The following is a 20,582-nucleotide window of genomic DNA, read 5'->3' as shown; positions in this document are numbered from 1 at the left end:
TCACGAAACATGTCAAAGACAGAACATAGTGCAGGATAATAGGAAGCTTATTTCAAAGGAAGTAAATGCCGTTATTTCTGTAGAGTGAATAGAAGCTCATTCTCGTATAACTGTTAAGGAAATGAGTTCACATCAGTACGTTTCAAAGTTGATAACCAATTGCCAAACTTTGGGCAAAATTTCAGTCCCTTAAATCTAGTCCAGCAGGTGTGTTGCAAGAAAGCTGGTCCAGCTAGGGATGGAGACAGGGCGGCCACCTTCTCTGGCCCCCCACCCAAGTCAGCTGCCTTTCCGTGTGTCCTTGTGCCCCCCAACCTTGTACCCAGCTCCCACGTCCGGTGGCGGCTGCTTTAATGTTGTCCCTGTAGATCTGAGCTGTCCACCTTGCAGGGCGGGGCTGCCCGGCAGGGGCTGTGGCCTTGGGCACCGTCCCTTTGGGTGGCCTGGGAGGGGACTGTGCCCTGTGGGCACCTGGGCCTGAAACTCTAATGTAGAACTGGCCACATGCGGCCATTTCAAATTAATTACATTTAAATGAAATTTAAAACTTAGATCCTCAGCTGCCCTGAGTGGTGGCTGCTCCGTCCTGGCAGAAGGCTCTTCAGACAGGCGCCTTCGGGACACGGCCCAGGGGCGGCCAGTTCAGCATTTTATCCTCAAAACCTAGGATCTTGTAGGTGCTCAAGGATTATGTGTTGAATAAATAATCGTGTTTATTTCTTATGCATGTTATATGCAAATTGGGAACCAAATGTTAATTTTGTCATTGTTACTTGAAATCTGATAAATGCAGTTTCATAATAGAGTTTTTCTCTCTCCCTCCTGTCAGGTACCGTGCTGTTAGCTGGTTGGACGTCAAGCTGTCTGTGAATCTTTAAACCCCACCCTGAACATGGAAGACGCGGTGGGGCCCTTCCCGGGAACGCCGGGCTGTTGCTGATGGCAGAGGCCAGGCTCGCCTGCAGCCCACTTGGCCCTTCGGTGTCAGCGCAACTCACGTCCTGCTGACCATGGCGGGGACGGCGGCCCAGCAGGACGGCCTCCTGGCGGACACGCCCGGCAGTGGCCCTTCAGCCCTCCCTGAGGCCCCCCTGAAGCCCCGGGGCTCACTGGCACGGCCGGATGTGTGGGACGAGGCCCAGTGTAAGTCATCGTGTCACTGTGTGCTGCTGGACGGGAGGACGCGGTCGGCTCGTGTGTTGGAGGAGGGCTGTGATGTTGGCACGTGTTTTGGTCAGAGTGTTTTGGTGACCGGATCCATGTTTTTTCTCAGTTGGTGCTGACTTTAGATCAAGCACCGTTTGTATTAAACGGAATGCGAACCACCCAGGTGTTGTGTTTTCCTGAAGGCTTCTGTGGGTCGTCGCTGACACGGTATTGTTCCCTGCCTAAATCCCTACCTTTTTGGTTGGTCACTTGCCAAGTTTTCATAACTGGAATTCAGAAATGATCCAGTAGACATCGAGGGAGCATTGAGTCACGGTTTTATGTTAGTGGCTGGGTCGTGTCATGGCCCTTCCTGGTCAGGAGGTGTCAGTGCAGCATCGGCTTTGAAACTGTAGATTACAGATGTCATAATTTACTAGCAGAAATTGCATTCTAGTTCCTGTGAAATGACGTTCAGGCACGTGAGATGGCTTTGCTGGTGACTGCCACTAAGTGCCAGCTGAGGCAGGACGCAGCGTATGGGCCTGAGACTGTGGAGCCTGAATCAGACAGACGTGGACCAGCTTTCCGAGCTGCCACTCGGGGTGACGTGCCCTTGAGCAAGAGGCTGCATTCCCTCCACCTCAGTCTTCTCTTCTGTAAAACAGAACATTAATGGTGCCCTAAGTCATGGGGCAGTTGTGAGGGTTAAGAAAAACGACGCGTGGAAAATGCCAAGAGCGTGGCCAGTGTCCAGGCAGTGGTGATGGCCGTTTGTCATCGTGTCATTGTTGTTTGTTTATCCATAGTTAGCCTTGTGTTTGGAAGCAATAGAGTCTTACTGTTTACTGGGCCTTTTACTGTCAGGTGTTTTCACAACTGCAGTATGATTCTCAAAAACACAGTTTGTTGGGCAAGCAGGAAGCCACCTGTGAGAGTGGCATTAACCCAGTTACCTTGTGTCTGAAACGCAGGGAACTGAAGCAGCCGTGGTCTCAGGGCAGTGACTGGGCCCCTTTGCTCTGCTCCCGTCTGTGGGACTCGTTGGCATCTGGTTTGTCTTCCAGGGAGGCGCGATAGTAAACAGCTGTTTCAGGTGGGATTCACATTTGCAAGCGACAGAAACCCATTTATAATTTGCTTGCGCACAAAGGGAATTTCCTGGATGTGTACCCGGTACGTCATGGGATCCAAGTGACGCCAACCCCTGTGGGAACTCAGGGCCCACTGGAGCCAGGGCTGGGACCCCCACAGGGCTTGAACCCCCCAGGACCCTCCTCCCACCATTCTGTCTTTGCTGACTGGCTTACCCGCCAGGGTGAGGGAGAAGATTAAGAATCATTTACTTGCAATAAGTCCTTTTTCCTTTTTTTCCATTTGATGAGGAAATACGTTTTAGTTTGCATAGTGAATAATTCTATGTACAATAATATTAATGGGTTAGCCTAAGTTTAATACGTGAGTACAGAGTTGTCATTGTTAAACTTGAGTTTCTGCCTAACTGCTGGCCTTCAAGCAGAAGCACAGTCCTGGGTTCTGTGCTTGGCTTTGCCAGAATTGTTCAGCTCAGGTATCTACCTGTTTGCCTTAGATTTCTCAAACTGGAGGATAAACTTCTGCTTTGGAATGACGTTGGAATCAGGCCTTTGTAAATGTGACTGTGATTAGCACTGTGGTTACCAATTCTTGTTAAAAAAAATCGTCAACTATGTTTTAAGCTTTCATTTTCTTTTGCTCTTTTTTTTTTTTTTTTTTTGAGACAGAGTCTCACTCTGTCTCCCAGGCTAGAGTGCAGTGTTGTCACCGTAGCTCACAGCAGCCTCAAACTCCTGGGGGCTCAAGCGACCCTTCTGCCTCAGCCTCCCAAGTAGCTGGGACAACAGGCGTGTGCCACCACACCTGGCTAATATTTCTATTTTTTGTTGAGACAGGGTCTCACTATATTGCCCAGGCTGGTCTCAAACTTCCAGGCCAAGTGCTAGGATTACAAGTGGGAGACTTTGCCCAGCCCTCTTTTGCTATTTTTTAAAAGCAGACTTTCACAAGATTTCTTGCCGGCCTTATAGAAATGAAAGGGAAAGGTCACTACGTAAGTTCTGCAACCGTAGTGTGGAGGGTGAGGCCGTTTCCCAGGTGAGGACGCTGGGGCCCAGAGCAGCTGGGGGACTGTCCCACGTCACCCTGCCTGCAGGAGCAGCGGGGCCTGCTCTCCTCTCAGAGTGAGCGTGTTCATGGGATGTGGAAGTGCTCGTGCTCAGGTGTCCACGTTCTCCTCTCTCCTGCGTTAGCCGCGTGTCTGAAAAGTGACTTGACCGTGCTGTCAGACCACGGTGGCCCAGCGTGCTCTGTCTTTCCAGGTGCCGGCGTCGAGGGACACGGAACGTCCAGGGAGGGAGAAGGCCCGCGTGCACCTGGCCAGGGAGGCCTCTGCCAGAACGGGCCAGCACCGCAGCTCCCAGGCCCTCCCCTGTCTCTCACGCCCACCCCAAGCCCAGTGGTTCCAGATGCCTCTCCAGGTGTGGCTGGTTTCCATGACAACCTAAGGAAGTCTCAGGGAAGTAGTGCTGAGGGCAGTGTTAGAAAAGAAGCTTTGCAGTCTCTCAGCCTCAGTCTTCCTATGCAAGAAACGCGACTGTGTAAGCATCTGTTCTCCGCCGGGCCCTTCCCCTCCCCGCGCCAGCGTCACCAGCCCCCGAGAGCCGTGCCCTGGGCACCTGCTGTCTGAGCAGGCACCTCCCTTGGCCACGTGCCATCCTGGCACCGTGGTGGGCCGCGTGTGTAACCAGGCAGCTTCGTTTCAAAGACTGAAAACACACTCGACAGTCGAGGCTCCTCTGTAGCCCGATGTCGGCAGTGGCACTGCAGCCCTTGACCCAGAGGCCTGCGTGTCCCTTGTCACCGCGTGGGCAGCAGGCAGACTGTGGAGGGCCAGTCCTGAGACACGGTACAGCTATGCCTGGAGGTGTCATTGGTGACTTATTTTAACGTTTTTTTTTTTTTAAGAGTTTTGCTATGTTGCCCAGGCTGGTGTTTTTTTTTTTTTTTTTTTTTTTTGAGACAGAGTCTCGCTCTGTTGCCCGGGCTAGAGTGAGTGCCGTGGTATCAGCCTCGCTCACAGCAACCTCCAGCTCCTGGGCTCAAGCAATCCTCCTGCCTCAGCCTCCCGAGTAGCTGGGACTACAGGCATGCGCCACCATGCCTGGCTAATTTTTTCTATATATTTTTTTAGTTGTCCAGATAATTTCTTTCTATTTTTAGTAGAGACGGGGTCTCACTCTTGCTCAGGCTGATCTTGAACTCCTGACCTCGAGCGATCCACCCACCTCGGCCTCCCAGAGTGCTAGGATTACAGGCGTGAGCCACCGCGCCCAGCCTCCCAGGCTGGTCTTGAACTCCCGGCCTCAAGTGATCCTCCTGCCTCAGCCTCCTGGGATGAATTATTTTAATCAGCATTTATTTTGTGCTGATGTCCAGAAACTCAGAGATGAACTAACCACACTCTGGCAGCCTGTGGGCCCTAGAAACCTTGAGACGTTTTTCTAACTGTTACTTTTCATGTATGCACGTGTGTGTAACTTTGCATAATGAGGCTACATCAGACGGGCCATTCTCACCCCTCGTCCCCTTCATACCTCGTTCCTGCCCACAGGACCCTCTGCAGGCCTCTTAAACATACCCAGGTCTTTGGTCTTTGTTTTTTCAAATGGGATTGTGTTGCTCACACGACTGCATGTTTTCCCACTTAGCTGGATCATGCGGAGACTGTTGCGCTGTCTGACGTAGCTCTGAGCCATTCTCTCCGCGTGGCTGGGCCAGTGCTCCGCGGCTGTCTCCCGCCTGCCGTGACACCCCAGAGCAGGCTTGCGTGGTCTGGGCCATGAGTACCCTTGGTGCCATCCCATGTGGTGACACGGCCACCAGACCCCTAAGGACACTTTCTCCCACATCCCACCAGCAGATAGACACTGTTTCTTTTTAATTTTTACCAGTCTGATGGGTCTGAGACTATACTTCACTGTTACTTTAATTACTAGAGGGTTACTTGAGGATTCGAACATCTTTGTATCTGTTTGGTGGCCATTTGGACATTCTTTTCTGTGAATTGTCTCTTCATGTGTTTGCCCATTTTTATTATGGATTGTTTGCCTTTTTCTTCATGGGCATTATTTTTTTTAAGGCTACAGTGTGGTTTTTTGTTTGTTTTTGTGTTTTGAGACAGGGTCTTGCTCTGTTTCCCGGGCTGTAGTACAGTGGTGCGGTCATAGTTCACTGCAGCCTTGAACTTCCTGGCCTCCAGGGATCCTCCTGAGTAGCTAGGATGACAGGTGTGCACGACCGCACCTAGCTAATTTTTTAAATTTTTAGTAGAGACAGGGTCTTGCTATGCTGCCCAGGCTGATCTTGAGCGCCTGACATCAAGTGATCCTCCTGCCTTGTCCTCCCAGAGTGCTGGGATCACAGGCGTGACCCAGAACAGTGGTGAATTTTTAGTGACATTCTTGGGCCTGCTCAGATCTTAGGGATTATTACAGCAATAGCTGCTTACCTCCTCAGTACCCCTGTCTGAAGAGGGTGCCACACCTAACAGGGTGCGCAGTGGTCTCACTTGTCTACTTGGTTGACACCCAGACTGTCTGGCAGTGTTCCGTGTCACATCTGTCCGTGGGCTGAAGGAGATAAAGTCACAAGCCCAGTCCTGGGGAACTGGCTGCCCGGGTGTAGCTGTAACCCCTTTGCAGGCTCCATTCAGCCCTTTACCCAAAATAAAAGGTTTGGGTTTTAGATATTTTATTTATGTTCTTGGCTGAAAAGTTGTCATTTCCTCCCCAGCCTGTCCTTGCCCACAACCTCATCTCTTTGGAAACTGAGGTAACCAGCCCCTGGCCCTCGCGCAGACGCCTGCTCAGTCTTTGCTCTGCAGCGAGTCCCAGCGCCAGACTTCAGCAGTTTTATTCCCTAAGTAGACAGTGTCTGCTCACTGCTGGCTTGTTTAAACACTCTTTGGATTTTGGGAAACTTTATTATAATATGACATTTTTGCAGGAATTGAGATAGGCTGTGGATCAAATTAGATGCCCAGATGTAACTGCATGGAGAAAGCATGCTTTCTGTCACGAGAGCACATGATGGCCACGTGCCTGTTGGTCGTCACTGGGTGGAATTCCGTCACTACTGCTTTTAATGTGTTCCTCACCTCGAGGTTGTGAGTAGCTTTGTGAGGTCAGCAGAGTTTCCGCTCAGTGAGAGTTGAGAATTTCTGTGCCTCAGAGCACTTAGCACTGACACCAACTTTCAATTCAATTCTTTTTGTTATTAAAAGGCACTTTTTGGCCAGACATGGTGGTTCATATCTGTAATCCTAGCACTCTGGGAGGCCAAGGCAGGAGGATCGCTTGAGGTCAGGGGTTTGTGACCAGCCTGAGCAAGAGCGAGACCCCGTCTCTACCCAAAATAGAAAAAATTAGCCGGGCATGGTGGCTCGTGTGCCTATAGTCCCAGCTACTTGGGATGCTGAGGCAGGAGGATTGCTTAAGCCCAGGAGTTTGAGGCTGCAGTGAGCTGTGATGATGCCACTGCACTCTATCCAGGGCTGCAGAGTGAGACTTTGTCTCAGAAAAACAGGCACTTGTTACCCATCTCCTGTCTTACCACCGAGTCCCCACTCATGGCGTGAACACAGACCCAGTGCTTGTCCAGTGTGTCTCCTACAAGCCGGGTCCTGTCTGTGGTCAGTGTCTAAGGCTCACAGTTTTCTCTTGATCTAGAATGGTTCCTCGAAACTAGATGGCTGTATATCGCTTAGGCACTGAAACGTATTGGTAATTAAATGCAAAACAGCCAAGCTGTTGTTCTGACTTTTTCACGAGTTTCTAAGCGGCCATTTCTCCCCGCAGGCTCCACAGAGTCTCCACCACCCCTGGAGAGGGAGGAGCTGGTCCGACTTCAGGCTCAGAAGCAGCTGGAAGAGCAGCTCAAACAGTACAGAGTGAAGCGCCAGCAGGAGAGGGTGAGTGTCCCTCTGTTGAAAAAGCTCACGAAGAGCTGCAGGTACCAGAGGTTGGTCACATGTAACTGTGGCACCTGCTGTTTGTGTCCCTGTGCTGGGACGGGCTCTGAGGTCTGCACCTCCGCCTCTGAGGAGACCAGCAGGCGTCTGGTTCATACCCTCCTCGGCTGCTGCTCCCTTTGAAACAAGCATATCTGATTCCCAAATTTGCCATTTGAAAAGCATAGGAAGTAAACAAAGGCACACCTCAGAGACAGTGAAGATTCTGTTCCACACCACCACAGAAAAGCAAATATCACAATAAAGTGAGTCACACCAATTTTTTGTTTCCCCCGGACATGTAAAAGTTATGTTTACACTGTACTGTAGTCTGTTAAGTGTATGGTAGCATTATGTGTAAAGAAAAAACAGTGTGCATACCTTATTTTAAAAATGTTTTGCTGCTCAAAAATGTTAAGAATCATCTGAGCCTTCATCGAGTGGTGACCTGTTTGCTGGGGGAGGGTCTTACCTTGATGTTGACGCTGTTGACTGATGACGGTGGCAACTTCTTAAAATAAGACAACGGTGGAGTTTGCCACACCGAGGTACAAGGAGATGACTCTTCCTTCCCTCGTTTCACAAAAGATTTCTCTGTAGCCTGCAGTGCCATTCGATGGCGTTTCACCCAGAGTCGAACCTCGTTCAGGGTTGGAGTCAGTCCGCTGAAATCCTGCTGCCGCTTTCCCAGCTAAGCTCACGTCATTTTGTAAATGCTTTGCTGTCATTTCAACAGTGTCCACAGCAGCTTCCCCAGGAGTGGATTCCATCTCAAGAAACCACTGTCTTTGCTCATCCATAAGAAGCGACTTCTCATCTGTTCAAGTTTGATCATGAGATCACAGCCGTTCACTCCCATCTTCGGGCTCCTCGTCTAATTCTAGCTCTCTTGCTGTTTCCACCACGTCTGCAGTGACTTCTTCCAATTAAGTCCAGACCCCTCAGAGTCATCCATGAGGGCTGGACTCAGCTTCCTCCAAATTCCTATGAATGTTAATATTTTGACCTCCTCCCGTGAATCATGAATGATCTTAACGGCATCTAGAATGGTGACTCTTTTCCAGAAGGTTTTAAATTTACTTTGCCCAGATCCATCAGAGGAATCACTATCTTTGGAAGCGCTGGGGCCTTACAAAATGTATTTCTTAAATAAGACTTGAGAGTCAGAATGACTCCTTGATCCACGTGCTGCGGAATGAGTGTTGTATTAGAGGCATGAACACAACTCGTCTCCTTGTACCTCGTCTCCTGGTGTCTCTCCAGCAGAGCTCTTGGGTCGCCGGATGCCTTGTCAGTGAGCGACGTTTTGCAAGGAATCCTTTTTTCTGAGCAGTAGGTCTCAACAGTGGGTTTAGAATAGCCAGACAGCCAGATGTGCTATCGTCCAGGCTTTGCTGTTTCGTTCATAGAGCACAGGCAGAGCAGATTTGGCATCATTCTTAAGGGCCCTAGGATTGTCAGGATGGTCAGTGAGTGCTGGCTTCAACTTAAAATCACCAGCTGCCTTGGCTCCTAACAAGGAAGTCAGCCTGTCCTCTAAAGCCAGACGTTGGCTTCTCACTATGAGAGTCCTAGATGGCATCTTCTTCCAGTAGAAGGCTGTTTTGTCTACACTGCAAATCTGTTGTTTAGTGGAGCCCCCTTCCTCAGCGATCTCTGCGAGACCTGGACAACCTGCCGCAGCTTCTCCACCAGCACCTGCCGCTTCACCTTGCACTGTCAGGCCAGGAAGATGGCTTCTCTCCTTCCACCTCGTGAAACTGCTTGTGCTGCCTTCAGACGTTTCTGCTGCAGCTTCCTCACCTGTCTCAGCCTTCACAGAATTGCAGAGTCGGGGCCTTGCTCTGGATTAGGCTTTGGCTTAAGGGAATGTTGTGGCTGTTTGATCTTCTGTCCAGACCACTGAGACTGTCTCCGTATCAGCAATAAGGCTGTTTTGCTTTCTTACCATTCGTGTGTTCACTGGAGCAGCACTTTCAGTTTCCTTCAGGAACTTTCCCTGTGCGTCCACAGCCTGGCTAACTGCTTCGCACAAGGGGCCTAGTTCTTGGCCTGTCTCAGCTTCCAACTTGCCTCCCTCACTGAGCTTAATGACTTCTAAGTTCTGATTTAAAGTGAGAGATGTGTGACTCTTCCTTGCACTTGGACACTTCGAGGCTATTGTAGGCTTGTTAATTGGCCTGATTTCAATATTGTTGTGTTTCAGGGAGTAGGGCGGCCCCAGGTGAGGGGGAGAGATGAGGGAACAGCCCGTTGGTGCAGCAGTCAGAACATTCGTCGTTTATCAGCTCAGTTCGATGTCTTCTGTGCGCGCAGTCCCTTCCCCAGAAGGATTAGAGTAGCAGCATCCGAGGTCACCGGTCAGAGGTCGCCATACAACACGTAATGAAAAGTTTGACATGTTGTGGGGATTTCCAGAAGAACTCACGGCAGTAGGTCCGTGTGAAAAGCTTTATGATCATCTCAGTAGGTGCTAGAAAGGTGTTTGGTAAAATACAAAATTCCTGATTGAAAAACACAAAGCAAAACTGCTACATTAGGAATAGAAGGCTGTTTCCTTAGCACAGGCGTTGTGGTTCAGGCATCGCATTTAAATGGTGCAAAACAAAAGTCCCCTCCCGTTTCTGGTCTGACGTATGGTACAAAAACGTCCTTTTGCTCCTGTCTCCGCTGAGAGCACCTGCTGAGAAACTGTCCCTTCTGCCTTGTCTCCACGTCACCGACTTCACCACCTGCACCCTGAGCTCCCCCGCTGTCAGCAGACCGTGGGGACCCCCTCGTCCTTGGTGGTAGCGTGTGCGTGTGTACCAGCGATTAATCAGCTGGTCCACGGGGATCAGCATCTTGGCGGTTTTCTAATTTTTGAAATTGCAAACAATACTACTATGAATGTTTTATATCTTGAAATACTGTTGTGGGTGAATCCTTAATTATCAAATTATTGAGTAAAAGGTGTTGTGTGTTTGTTATTTTAGAAGTTATTTCCCTCCCAGTAGGCTAGACCAGCTTATGCTCTGGCTGGCAGTGTAGGAGACTGCCTGCTTCCTTACCCACGGCAGCTTCAGGGACGACAAAACTTGAGTTTTTGTCCCTCTGACAGGTGAGACAGACGGCGTCTCCCAACATTGTGCATCTCACGTGTTGGCCGTTGTGTTTCTTGCTGTAGTCTTTGCCCGTCTTCCGCCGGCCGCCCTTCTGCTGTGGGGCTGCCTCGCCAGGAGAGCGGCCCTGGTCAGAGCCGGTTGAAAGTGTCGTTTCCCGACCGCCACATCGCTGGCTTCTTCTGTGGCATGATTTTTGCTGAATACCAGTTTTAAATATTTACCGTCAAAAATTTTAATCTTTGTTATTTGTTTCAGTTTCAAAATTGGAAGAGTATAGATAAATTCCCTAGCGTTTTCTTGTTATATTTTTAAGATTAAAAAAATATTTAGTATAATCATCTGAAATGTTTTGGATTAGAGAGAGAGGCGGGGTTTGGGTCTCTTTGGACAGCTGGTCGGTCAGCCCAGGTTGTTCATTCCATGGTCTGACCCTCCCCGGTTGCGACACTGCCTTGTCGTGGCACTTCCTGGCTAACCACCCGCCCCACCTGTGCCTGCTGCTTTCCTGGGCCTGGGGGGTCTAGTTAGCGTAGATTTACGTTGTCCACAGCGACAGTGGACATGCCTGTGCCCGGGGCCCCGCCCCTCACTGCGCTTTTCTGGCTATTCCCGCCCATTTGTTCTGGGCACCCCCAGTGTCATTCGTGATGTTTCTCATCCTCCTCCGTGTGCCCTGCCCGATGGGACTGGTTTTGTGGCATGACCAGGACCAAGTGGTTCTGGCAGAGAGGGCACAGGGTGGGGCTTTCCTTCATCCCAGTCTCAGGCCGACTCGATAATTAACATCAGGAAAAGCAGTGAGCGAGGTGAACATTGAAAAGGAGGAGAAAGATGCGTTATTTGCAGGTGTTGGTAACACCGTGGAAAACTCTGAAGAATCAGCTGAAAAAATTATTAGATCTCATTAGGGTTCAGAAAAATTGTCAGTTAAAAAATACAAGTATGAAAAATTAATAGTTATCCTAACATGATCGGTTATAAAATTAATGGGAAAAGATAACAGTTACAATAACAACAAAGACGGTAAAATACCCAAGAGTTAAATTAAAATGGCAATGAAAAAGGCTTAGAATGTAGATGAAGAAGCTGAAGTAACTGCTTTGTTGAGAGACACAAGCAGATAATAATCGACGAGAAGCAGCCCGTTATCCAGAAGTAATTATAAATTTAAGGTAGTTCTAATTCAAAAGGACATTTTTTTAACTTGAAGAAAAATTTTTTTAATGTTTATCTGAAAGTGAACAGGAGAACAGCCAGGGACGTCTTGTCAGGGGAGTATGATGACAACGTGATGCTCTTACCTGGGTTTCAACACGTTTCAAAGTCACACTCACTAAAGAGGGCGCACTTCGGCCTGGGAAGGGTCAGACCAGTCAGCAGAGCGAGACCCCGAAGCAGCGAGACCCAAGGCCTGAGGCCTGGCCGCACCCTGCATGGTGGGGTGGGGGTGGGTGCTCTCTGGTTACCCGCAGAGGGATCATTAGTTGGTGTAGCCTTTCTGAATGGCGGTTTTAGAATGCTGCTTGTCAATTTTAAACATAATTTTTGTGCTTTTGTTTCCTCCTCAGTCCAGTCAACCTGCAACAAAAGCAAGACTTTTTAGCACACTTGATCCTGAGCTCATGTTAAACCCAGAACACTTACCGAGGGCCAGTACTGTGGCTATGACAAAGGAATATTCCTTCCTGCGCACCAGTGTCCCTCGTGGGCCCAAGGTGGGCAGCTTAGGGCTGTTAGCCCATCCCAAGGAGAAAAAAAGTTCAAAATCAAGCAAAATTCGGTCTCTGGCTGATTACAGAACTGAAGGTGCAGGTGCTGGGAGTTCTGGTGGAAGTGCTCCGGCCGCCGACTCTCCCAGGGGGGCCCTGAAGCAGGGTGGAAGCAGCGCGTCCGTCGTGTCTGAGATCAGCCTGTCTCCCGAGACCGACGACCGTCTGGAGAACGCCTCGTTGACTGGGGACAGCGTGTCTGAGGCCGATGGCAATGAGAGTGACAGCTCATCGCACAGCAGTCTGTCCACCCGCGGGACCTGTGGCGTCCTAGTGAACACAGCGGGCACACCGGAAACTTCCTATGTGGTCGACGGCCAGGAGGCGGCTGCGGACGCTCTGGGCCAGTTCCCTTCCATCAAGGACGTGCTCCTGGCCGCAGCGGCTGAGCACCAAGGCCAAGGGCAGGAGATGAACGGGGAGGTGCACAGCCGGAGAAACAGCGTCTGCAGCAGGTAGGGCGGGTGCGGGCTGGGCAGGCGGGGGGGCAGGCCTGGTCTCAGACACAGCTTCTCTGGACCACGGCCCCCGTCACTAGAGCAAGCCGATCCCCTGTTTCTCATTCCTAATTTCAGCTTTAGTCTTGACATCAGTATTTCATTCATACACAGCTCTGTTGCTTTTTAAGAAATGAAATTAGATCGCATCAGCAATCGTCTGTGACACTAATGTATCCCGTCCTCTGATATTTACGCAGACTGGTAGAGCCTCACGTGGGCTCTCCTTTCCAAAGGGCCCAGCGTGGGAAGATGCCTGACTTGGCAGGGGTGTGCCTTGGCAGTGCACATGTGAACGCGAGCTTTCTAGATAAATCTGTCGACTCAGTTTTTGAAGCCGTGGGAGGGAACAGCAAGGGCGTGTGAAACTGGAGAGTGTGGAGAAAAGTGACGAAGCCACCGTCACTCACATGTCCCTGGTCCTGCGCTTTGTCCTGCAGTGTGTCCATGGAGAGCTCCGTTGCTGAGACTCAGGATGAAATGTTGCAGGTTCTGAAAGAAAAAATGAGACTGGAAGGACAGCTGGAAGCCTTATCATTGGAGGCCAGTCAGGTAATGGAGATTCGGCCGGTGTTCTGTTGTGCCATGCCTCCAAAAAGAGCGTGCAGTTCCTTTGTTGGGTGCAGAGTTCTACAGACGTCTTTAAGAATGAGCCGTATCAGCCAAGCCTTTCGTATCTCTGCGTTTTTCATCTATTTCATCTCTCTGTCAGCCTCAGAGAGAGGGGTGTGAGATTCCTGCTCTGGCCGTGCATGGTCAGTGTCTCCCCCATCTCCCTCAGGGTTTGCCCAGAATATTTCCTAGAAGTTAGGTACGTCACAGTCCATGACAGTTAATTCTCTTGGTGGATTGCACCTTTTCCTGGCGTGGTTAAAATTTTCATCTTTACTTCTTTAGTATGTTTTGCGGTGGCGTTCTGCTTTTTCCATATTAATTTTGCTGTATCTGGTTGGCATTTGCCAAAAAATCATTTTCCATCCCTTAATTTTCAGCTTTCCTTTGTCATTTTGCTGTATGCACTTTTATCAATAGCGAAGACCTAGATTTTTATCTTTTTGTCAATGATTAAAGTAAATTGGTTCAGTGGAATTCGGTGTCTGCGTTTGGCCTGTGACAGTGTGAGAATGCACAGCAGGCACAGAGGCCTGACTGAGCAGAGGCTGTCCTTGCAGTGAGCTGCGCTGTGTTTGCGATGGCTTTGTGTACAGCAGGGTCCTTGGACACAGTCCAACCACTGTGTGATGCATAAAACTGTGTCTACTAAGATTTCCGAGATGTCAAGATTAATTTTGGTTGTATACGGTTCTTACTTTACATACTACTTGAGAATGCAGCTCTCTCATGAGATGCATTTCCACTTCATCTATATTCCATTCAGTCCCTGGGACAATCTAAGAGCTTGCTTTTACTTTACTTTATCTTCTTATCCTCCCGGGATTCCCGGTGTGTGCTTTGGTGTGTCCAGACCAAGATCTGTATGGATTGCTGTGGGTGCAACACTTCCTGGCATCTCTGTGCCGGTGCCAATTCTCCTTATTCTAAAATCTCATTAAGCTTGCTCAGTTACCTCGATGGTAACTGGGTGTTTGTTCTTGCGTGTGCTGGGTTTGCTGTCATCTTTGAGGATGACGTGTGAATTCTGGATTCCCATGCACGTCTCCAGCTGAGCTTGCAAGGCCGGCATGCAGACAGGCAGGTGGGCATGTGCCCTTTGCTCACATCTTGTGGTGATCTCTGCTGCTCCTGGGGCCTTTCCTCTCCCTCCCTGCTGCACCCTGGGGACGGCACTGCCGTGGTCACTGAGGACTGCACCTGCATCCAGTGGCCCTGGCTGGAGCCCTCAGAACCACTCTGACGTAACAGCAGCCTTTCCCTGGAGGTGTTTTTTCTCCACATCCCCCACTCCGACCTGCATCTGACTGCTGTTGATCTTAGGGAGTCCTCAGCACGTCTGGCATTCTTGCTTTGTGCACGCAAGTGTGCACCCTTGTGAGCTTTTTCGGTTTTTGAAAACGTATGTTTTCCCACATCCTTGCAGGCGCGTGGGTGCCTTCCCAGCTCTGCCTGATGCTGCCCTGCCTGGTGCAGCTGTGCCTAAGGCTGGCGCAGACTCTGCACGCGTCCCCTCCTGCCCCGCGGGCGTGTCTGGAAACTCGCCTTCCTTGGGGGTGACGGTGTTGGGAGAGTGGCCGGGTGGTGTGGGAATGTCACGTGTCGGACACCTTTCTCCGTTTCGCTGGCTGTGTTTTGGCCGTCCTGTTACCATGCTGGACAGAAGTGACTCACTTTCCTGAAAGTCAGTGTGGTGCTTTGGGGATCTTTGCAGGCCCTTAAAGAGAAGGCTGAGCTGCAGGCCCAGCTGGCCGCCCTCACCACCAGGCTGCAGGTGCAGGTGGAGCACAGCCGCAGCAGCCAGCAGCGCCAGGACTCCCTCAGCCTGGAGGTGGACACCTTGAAGCAGTCCTGCTGGGACCTGGAGCAGGCCATGACTGACCTGCAGAACATGCTGGAAGCCAAAAACGCCAGCCTGGCGTCCTCCAACAACGACCTGAAGGTAGCAGAGGAGCAGTACCAGCGGCTCATGGCGAAAGTGGAAGACATGCAAAGCAACATCCTCAGCAGGGACAACACAGGTGAGGGCTCTGCCCCCGCCCCTGCCCGGCTCCGCCCTCGCCCCTGCCCGGCTCCGCCCCCGCCCCTGCCCGACTCCGCCCCCGTCCCTGCCCGGCTCCGCCCTCGCCCCTGCCCGGCTCCGCCCCTGCCCGGCTCCACCCTGCTCCTGCCCGGCTCCGCCCCTGCCCGGCTCCACCCCCGCCCCGCCTGGCTCCGCCCCTGTCCCTGCCCGGCTCCGCCCTGCTCCTGCCTGGCTCCGCCCCTGCCCGGCTCCACCCTGCTCCTGCCCGGCTCCGCCCCTGCCCCTGCCCGGCTCCGCCCTGCTCCTGCCCGGCTCCGCCCTGCCCGGCTCCTCCCTGCCCCTGCCCGGCTCCGCCCTTGCCCCTGCCCGGCTCCGCCCCTGCCCGGCTCCGCCCCCGCCCGGCTCCTCCCTGCCCCTGCCCAGCTCCGCCCTGTTCCTGCCCGGCTCCGCCCCCGCCCCCGCCCGGCTCCACCCGGCCCCTGCCCGGCCCCTGCCCGGCCGCCCAGCAAGGCGGGGGCCGGTCCGTCACCACGGCAGCGTGGCTGTGGGTGCACAGTTTATAATTCACACATACGATGTCTGCTTTTCTAAGGGAAATACACTTTTTGGTTGACCTCATGGACTTCTGCGCGTTTTTTGCGTGAGCGTCCAGGGAAATGAATTAGACCTTAGAAGGTGACTCTGCCCCCTTGACCATAGTGGTCGTGGCTGCCACTCATTCTGCCTTAAAAGTCCAGTGTTATCTGGGGTGTAGAGCTGCCTGCTGTTCCACAGAACTGCAGATTCTACTTAACATATTTAAAAGGAACACTGAGGTTGCTGGTTGCTAGAGCTCTCCGCACCGTGTCCAGCGTTCTGGCCCAGCCGCCTCCCCGTAGGCCCGACCTGGGCGGCAGCGGGAGCCGGGGCGGCCCCTGTGGCTCAGCCATGTGTCTTTCCCCTTCTTCATGCTGCCTGCCCACCCTTGGTGCTCCGTCCTCAGTCGCCCCCCAGAGCCGGTCTCAGAGTTGATGCTCTTACCCCACTGGGCAGCGAGAAGGTTGCGGTCTGCCTGCTCAGCATGTGGGGGTGTGAACAGGAGTGGGGGGGGGGGCAAGGCATGGTGGGACGACTGAAGATCAGAGCCCAGCGGGTGTAGAGTGACGCCCTCGAAGGCTGCTTGGATGAGGCTCTTCTCGGGGGGGCTCGGGGCCGCCTGAGCAACAGGAGGGCCTTGGTGCAGCCGGCGTGAGGGCCGAGGCAATGTGAGGCGAGGTCTCAGATCTGAGGGCCCAGAGAAGGTGACAAGCCGCACTGTCACAGAGGCTCTCTTCTCATGCTAGAAGAGAGAGCCAGCCAAGAAACAAAAAGTAGACTTTTTAAATTGCTATTAATTTTTCAGTTTTTGAGCGCTTTATGATACCCAGTCCCCTAGGAAAAACTATAAGGTCCAAAACATTCTGAGTGACGGCAGAATTCTGTGGCTGTGGGTTGCAAGGCTTCACTGAGCAGTGCTCGCTGGGCAGCAGAACCAGCCGGAACTCAGGTGGGATGGCTAGTCCTGGCCACAGCCCAGCAGAAATGGCCGCAGGGACACCGTTGCCGCTTGTCGATGGCTGGTGGATGTCAGCAGACCGTTCAAAGACGAGAGCCTCGGGGTGCCCCACAATTTGTGTACCCACAGTTGATTTTCAGCGTCACAGATTCCACAACTGTGAATTTGCCACTTAAATTTATTTGCACCCCCAAATCAATCATAACTCACAAAGCTTTAATAGTCATTTGTGGACATGCGCAGAGAGGCGAAAGCTTAAGTTGCCTGAAGCGCTCATTTGTAGCCGAGGCACCTCGCTTCAGCTCAGACTGTGAGCAGTGTCCCTTTCCTGGTCTGTTCAGTGCCATGTTTGTATTTTTGTGCTTTTTTTGGGTGATTTTGCTATTTAAAATGTCTCCAACCACTGGCTGGTGTTAAGTGCAAGGAGGCTATGACGTGTTTTTTGGAGAAGACGCATTTCCTAGAGGAGTTTCACGTTCCTGTTGACTGTGAGTTCAACATGAACAAATCAATATTACCTGTCATATAAGTTGTCTTTGAGCTGAAACACACATAAGCAGAGGTTCCATGTTGGTCAGTTGATGAAAATGTGAGCAGAGGCTGGAGGACCTGACCGTATGTTCCTCAGAGAGGGGTTCAGCGTCTGCTGATGCTGTGCTCACACAACTGTGCAGTGTCATTACTGGGAATAACCAGCCTGACTGTGTTCCTTGCTCTCTGCAGAGAAATGCTTTGTGTCGGGCGTCCGCGCGGGGCTGTGGGCTCTCCTGCGTGTGGCCGTCAGTCTGAGCTGGGTGTCCCTGCTCCCTCACAGTGCACGACCTGCGGCAGCAGATGACAGCCCTGCAGAGCCAGCTGCAGCAGGTGCAGCTGGAACGCACGACACTGACCAGCAAGCTGAAGGCTTCCCATGCGGAAATCTCGTCCCTGCAGAACGTCCGGCAGTGGTACCAGCAGCAGCTTGCCCTGGCACAGGAGGCCCGCGTCAGGCTGCAGGACGAGATGGCCCACATCCAGGTACCGCCCCTGGCACTCCCTCCCGGGAGAGACATGGGCACATGGCCTGCTAGGTCACGCTTCACGCCTTTGTGTGCAGCTGTAACTTTTCCCTAAATTAAAAAGACTTTTCACTGGGCGCGGTGGCTCAGGCCTGTAATCCCAGCACTCTGGGAGGCCAAGGTGGGAGGATCGCTTGAGCTCAGGAGTTAGAGACCAGCCTGAGCGAGAGCGAGACCCCGTCTCTACTAAAACTAGAAAAAATTAGCTGGATGTGGTGGCACATACCTGTAGTCCCAGCAGCTTGTCTCTGAAAAATGCCAAATAATATTATAGAAGGATTTTTCTGTTTTTAGATTTCCCAGATGCATTTTTTTTTTAATCTCCTGACCACTAATCCCGCCCATGCCGCGTCCTGGGCAGGAGCCTCCCTCCCTGACCTTCTGCCAGAGTCTCAGCTTCTGCTTGAGTGTTGTTGGTTCTAAAGCTTCCCCCTCTGGGCCGTCCCGTGTCCCTGGCCCTCACTAGTCTCCTGCCTCCCCCAGAGGGCAGCTCTCCCAGTTCGAGCTCAGCCCCAAACCCGCGCTGCGGATCTCGACCCTCCGCCAGCTGCTCCACTCTGGGCCCTGCCCCGTTGCAAAGTCTCTGGCCTGGGCGCGGCAGGTGTCTCTTCCTGGCTGCAGTGTCACCTGCTTCTGGCTGCCTGGGCTCCCAGTGATGTCGGTGACCACGTTTCCCGCAGGGACTGCCCTGTAGGGAGCGTTTCCTGTCTCTCCCGTCCACTTCCTGAGTGGAGGCTCCGTGTCCACCCTGATGCTGCCGTGTGGGTGCGGCATCTGTCCAGGTCCCCGGGCGAAGTCACCTCTGGGCCTGCCCCTCTGCCCACGGAAGCCGAGTGTCAGCAGCTGGAGACGCTCGGGCAGGACAGGCGAGTGGCCAAAGTGCCCGTGCCCCGAGTCCCTGTGCCCCGGCCAGCGAGAGGGACTCCGGGTGCTGAGGAGCCCCGCGGTCAGCCGCAGGCTCTGTTTCCAGGTGAAATACTGTAGATGTGTTAAAACGTTATTTCTCAAGTAGAGGATGTAAAATACTAATTCTATCAAACTTTCCTTTTTTATCTAGAGTTTACAAATATACAAAATAGAAGTTTTCTGCAATTTATAGTACATATTTTTTAAGCCAAAGGACCATAGCGAAAAGCATTTGTTCTGTTTACACTGTACTTGGAAATAAATCATCGTACAATTTAATTCACTTTTTAAGCTACAGCCATAAAATATTTAAAGAAGTAAGTCAGGTATGTAAATATCCTGACAAAAGTCAGAAATGTAGTTTGCACAACAGAAATAGAGAGTCTAAGCAAGTGGTGGTCTGAGGGCCTTAGGTGCTTTTGCCAAATTCCTCTGGAACCCGGGTTCAGCGTTCCTCAGTCAGGGTTTCCAGTGCATTCTCTGTACCCAGATTTCCCCCTCTGCTCCCAGGAACATTCAGAAGGGAACGTCTCCCTTGTCTCATTGTCTTGATGCATCCCCAGCCAGTGCTGTCTTCTTGGCTCTGTGCGGCTTCCGTTTAGATCCTGAAGCCCACGACATCTGCCCCTTCTTGGCATCGTGTGGTCTCTGATGTGGGAGCAGGTCAAGTGCAACCCCAGGCAGCCCTTGCAGGTCCTTTTCAGTTCTCAGTCCCCCAGGCTGACCTGTGCCACCCCTGGGGCTGTGGCTCTGGGCTCCTTTTTCTAGAGGAGACGGTTGGTTGAAGTAGGCCCTGAACCCTCCGTGAGGCCCTGATCAGGCCCCAGGCTGGGCTGCGGATGCCGCTCCCGGGAAGGTGCGTGTTGGCGTCAGACTGAGGGAGGGAGGTGCATCTGCTGGGTTTGGTTAGTTCAGATGAGGCTCCTCAGCTGTGGGGGCTCAGAGATGCCCCTTCGATAGGAACCTATTTTTAGAGACGGGGTCTTACCATGTTGCCCAGGCTGGCCTCAAACTCCTGGGCTCCGGCCATCCTCTTGCCTCAGCCTCCTGAGTAGCTGGAACTGTGGGTGTGTGCCACTCGCCCAGCAGTTGACAGGGACTTCTGTGTGGGTCCAGCCACACCCGGCACAGTCTCAGTGTGGTGACCCCTGATTCCCGGGCCGCACACAGAGCCCAGACGGCCTGCGTCTGAGGTGGGACGACACGTGGGAGACGTTGAGGGGCCGCCGGTGACCCTCACCCTGGGGTCTCTGGGGACAGGCTGGTCTGCATTTCTTGCTTGAAGTTGAGCAACTTTGGACTCCGTGCCTTTTTCTCTGAAGGTCGGACAGATGACCCAGGCAGGCCTCCTGGAGCACCTGAAACTCGAGAACGTGTCCCTGTCCCTCCAGCTGACCGAGACCCAGCACAGGTCCATCAAGGAGAAGGAGCGCATCGCCGTCCAGCTCCAGAGCATCGAGGTGAGGCCCGCTGGCTGTTCTCATTGGGTTTTGGGACAAGCCGGTGAGGTTAAGAAAACATACATACACCTGAACATAGACACACTGTGTTTCTTCTACACACACACTTTGATGCTTTCGAACAGCTTACAGTGATAGCTGTGTATATTTGGGGGCTCCACCCTCATCTCTTACCTGTGAGTGGGCCACACTTTGGAGCTCTTCTCCCCTGAGCCCTGCCCTGGGCCTGCCTGGTCATTGCCGGCGGTGGGGACAGTGCGGGTGCCAGGCGGGTGGGGAGGAAAAGGTTAGCCCGTTTGTGCGACTGACGGCATCTCAAAGCCCAGGGGTGGTGGTTTCTCAGCCCCACGTGGAGTTGCTGCAGTGCTGCCTGCTGCCCGCCGAGAGCCTCTCCAGGGGATGGGAAATACGTAGCTCTGGGTGGATC

General features: G+C 52.4%; 1 protein-coding gene across 4 annotated transcripts in view; it reads left to right on the top strand.

The window, feature by feature from the left end:
* GOLGA3 (golgin A3) overlaps window positions 1–20,582 on the top strand; it is a 45,903-nt gene that overhangs the window by 4,802 nt on the left and 20,519 nt on the right. For 2 of the 4 annotated variants that reach the window (XM_045534088.1, XM_045534092.1), the window contains exons 2-9: window positions 830–1,143; window positions 3,504–3,782; window positions 7,041–7,153; window positions 11,865–12,520; window positions 13,003–13,114; window positions 14,889–15,195; window positions 17,546–17,748; window positions 20,018–20,155. In XM_045534088.1, the coding sequence (XP_045390044.1) occupies window positions 1,011–1,143; window positions 3,504–3,782; window positions 7,041–7,153; window positions 11,865–12,520; window positions 13,003–13,114; window positions 14,889–15,195; window positions 17,546–17,748; window positions 20,018–20,155 (1,941 nt within the window). In that variant the 5' untranslated portion in view covers window positions 830–1,010. The remainder of the gene's footprint in view (window positions 1–829; window positions 1,144–3,503; window positions 3,783–7,040; window positions 7,154–11,864; window positions 12,521–13,002; window positions 13,115–14,888; window positions 15,196–17,545; window positions 17,749–20,017; window positions 20,156–20,582) is intronic. The other 2 variants (XM_045534089.1, XM_045534090.1) reach the window with 2 other exon arrangements.

Source organism: Lemur catta, chromosome 21, assembly GCF_020740605.2.
Source record: "Lemur catta isolate mLemCat1 chromosome 21, mLemCat1.pri, whole genome shotgun sequence".
Lineage (NCBI taxonomy): Eukaryota > Metazoa > Chordata > Mammalia > Primates > Lemuridae > Lemur > Lemur catta.
The sequence above is the reverse complement of the archived record's forward strand: the minus strand, read 5'-3'. Positions and strand labels throughout refer to the sequence as shown.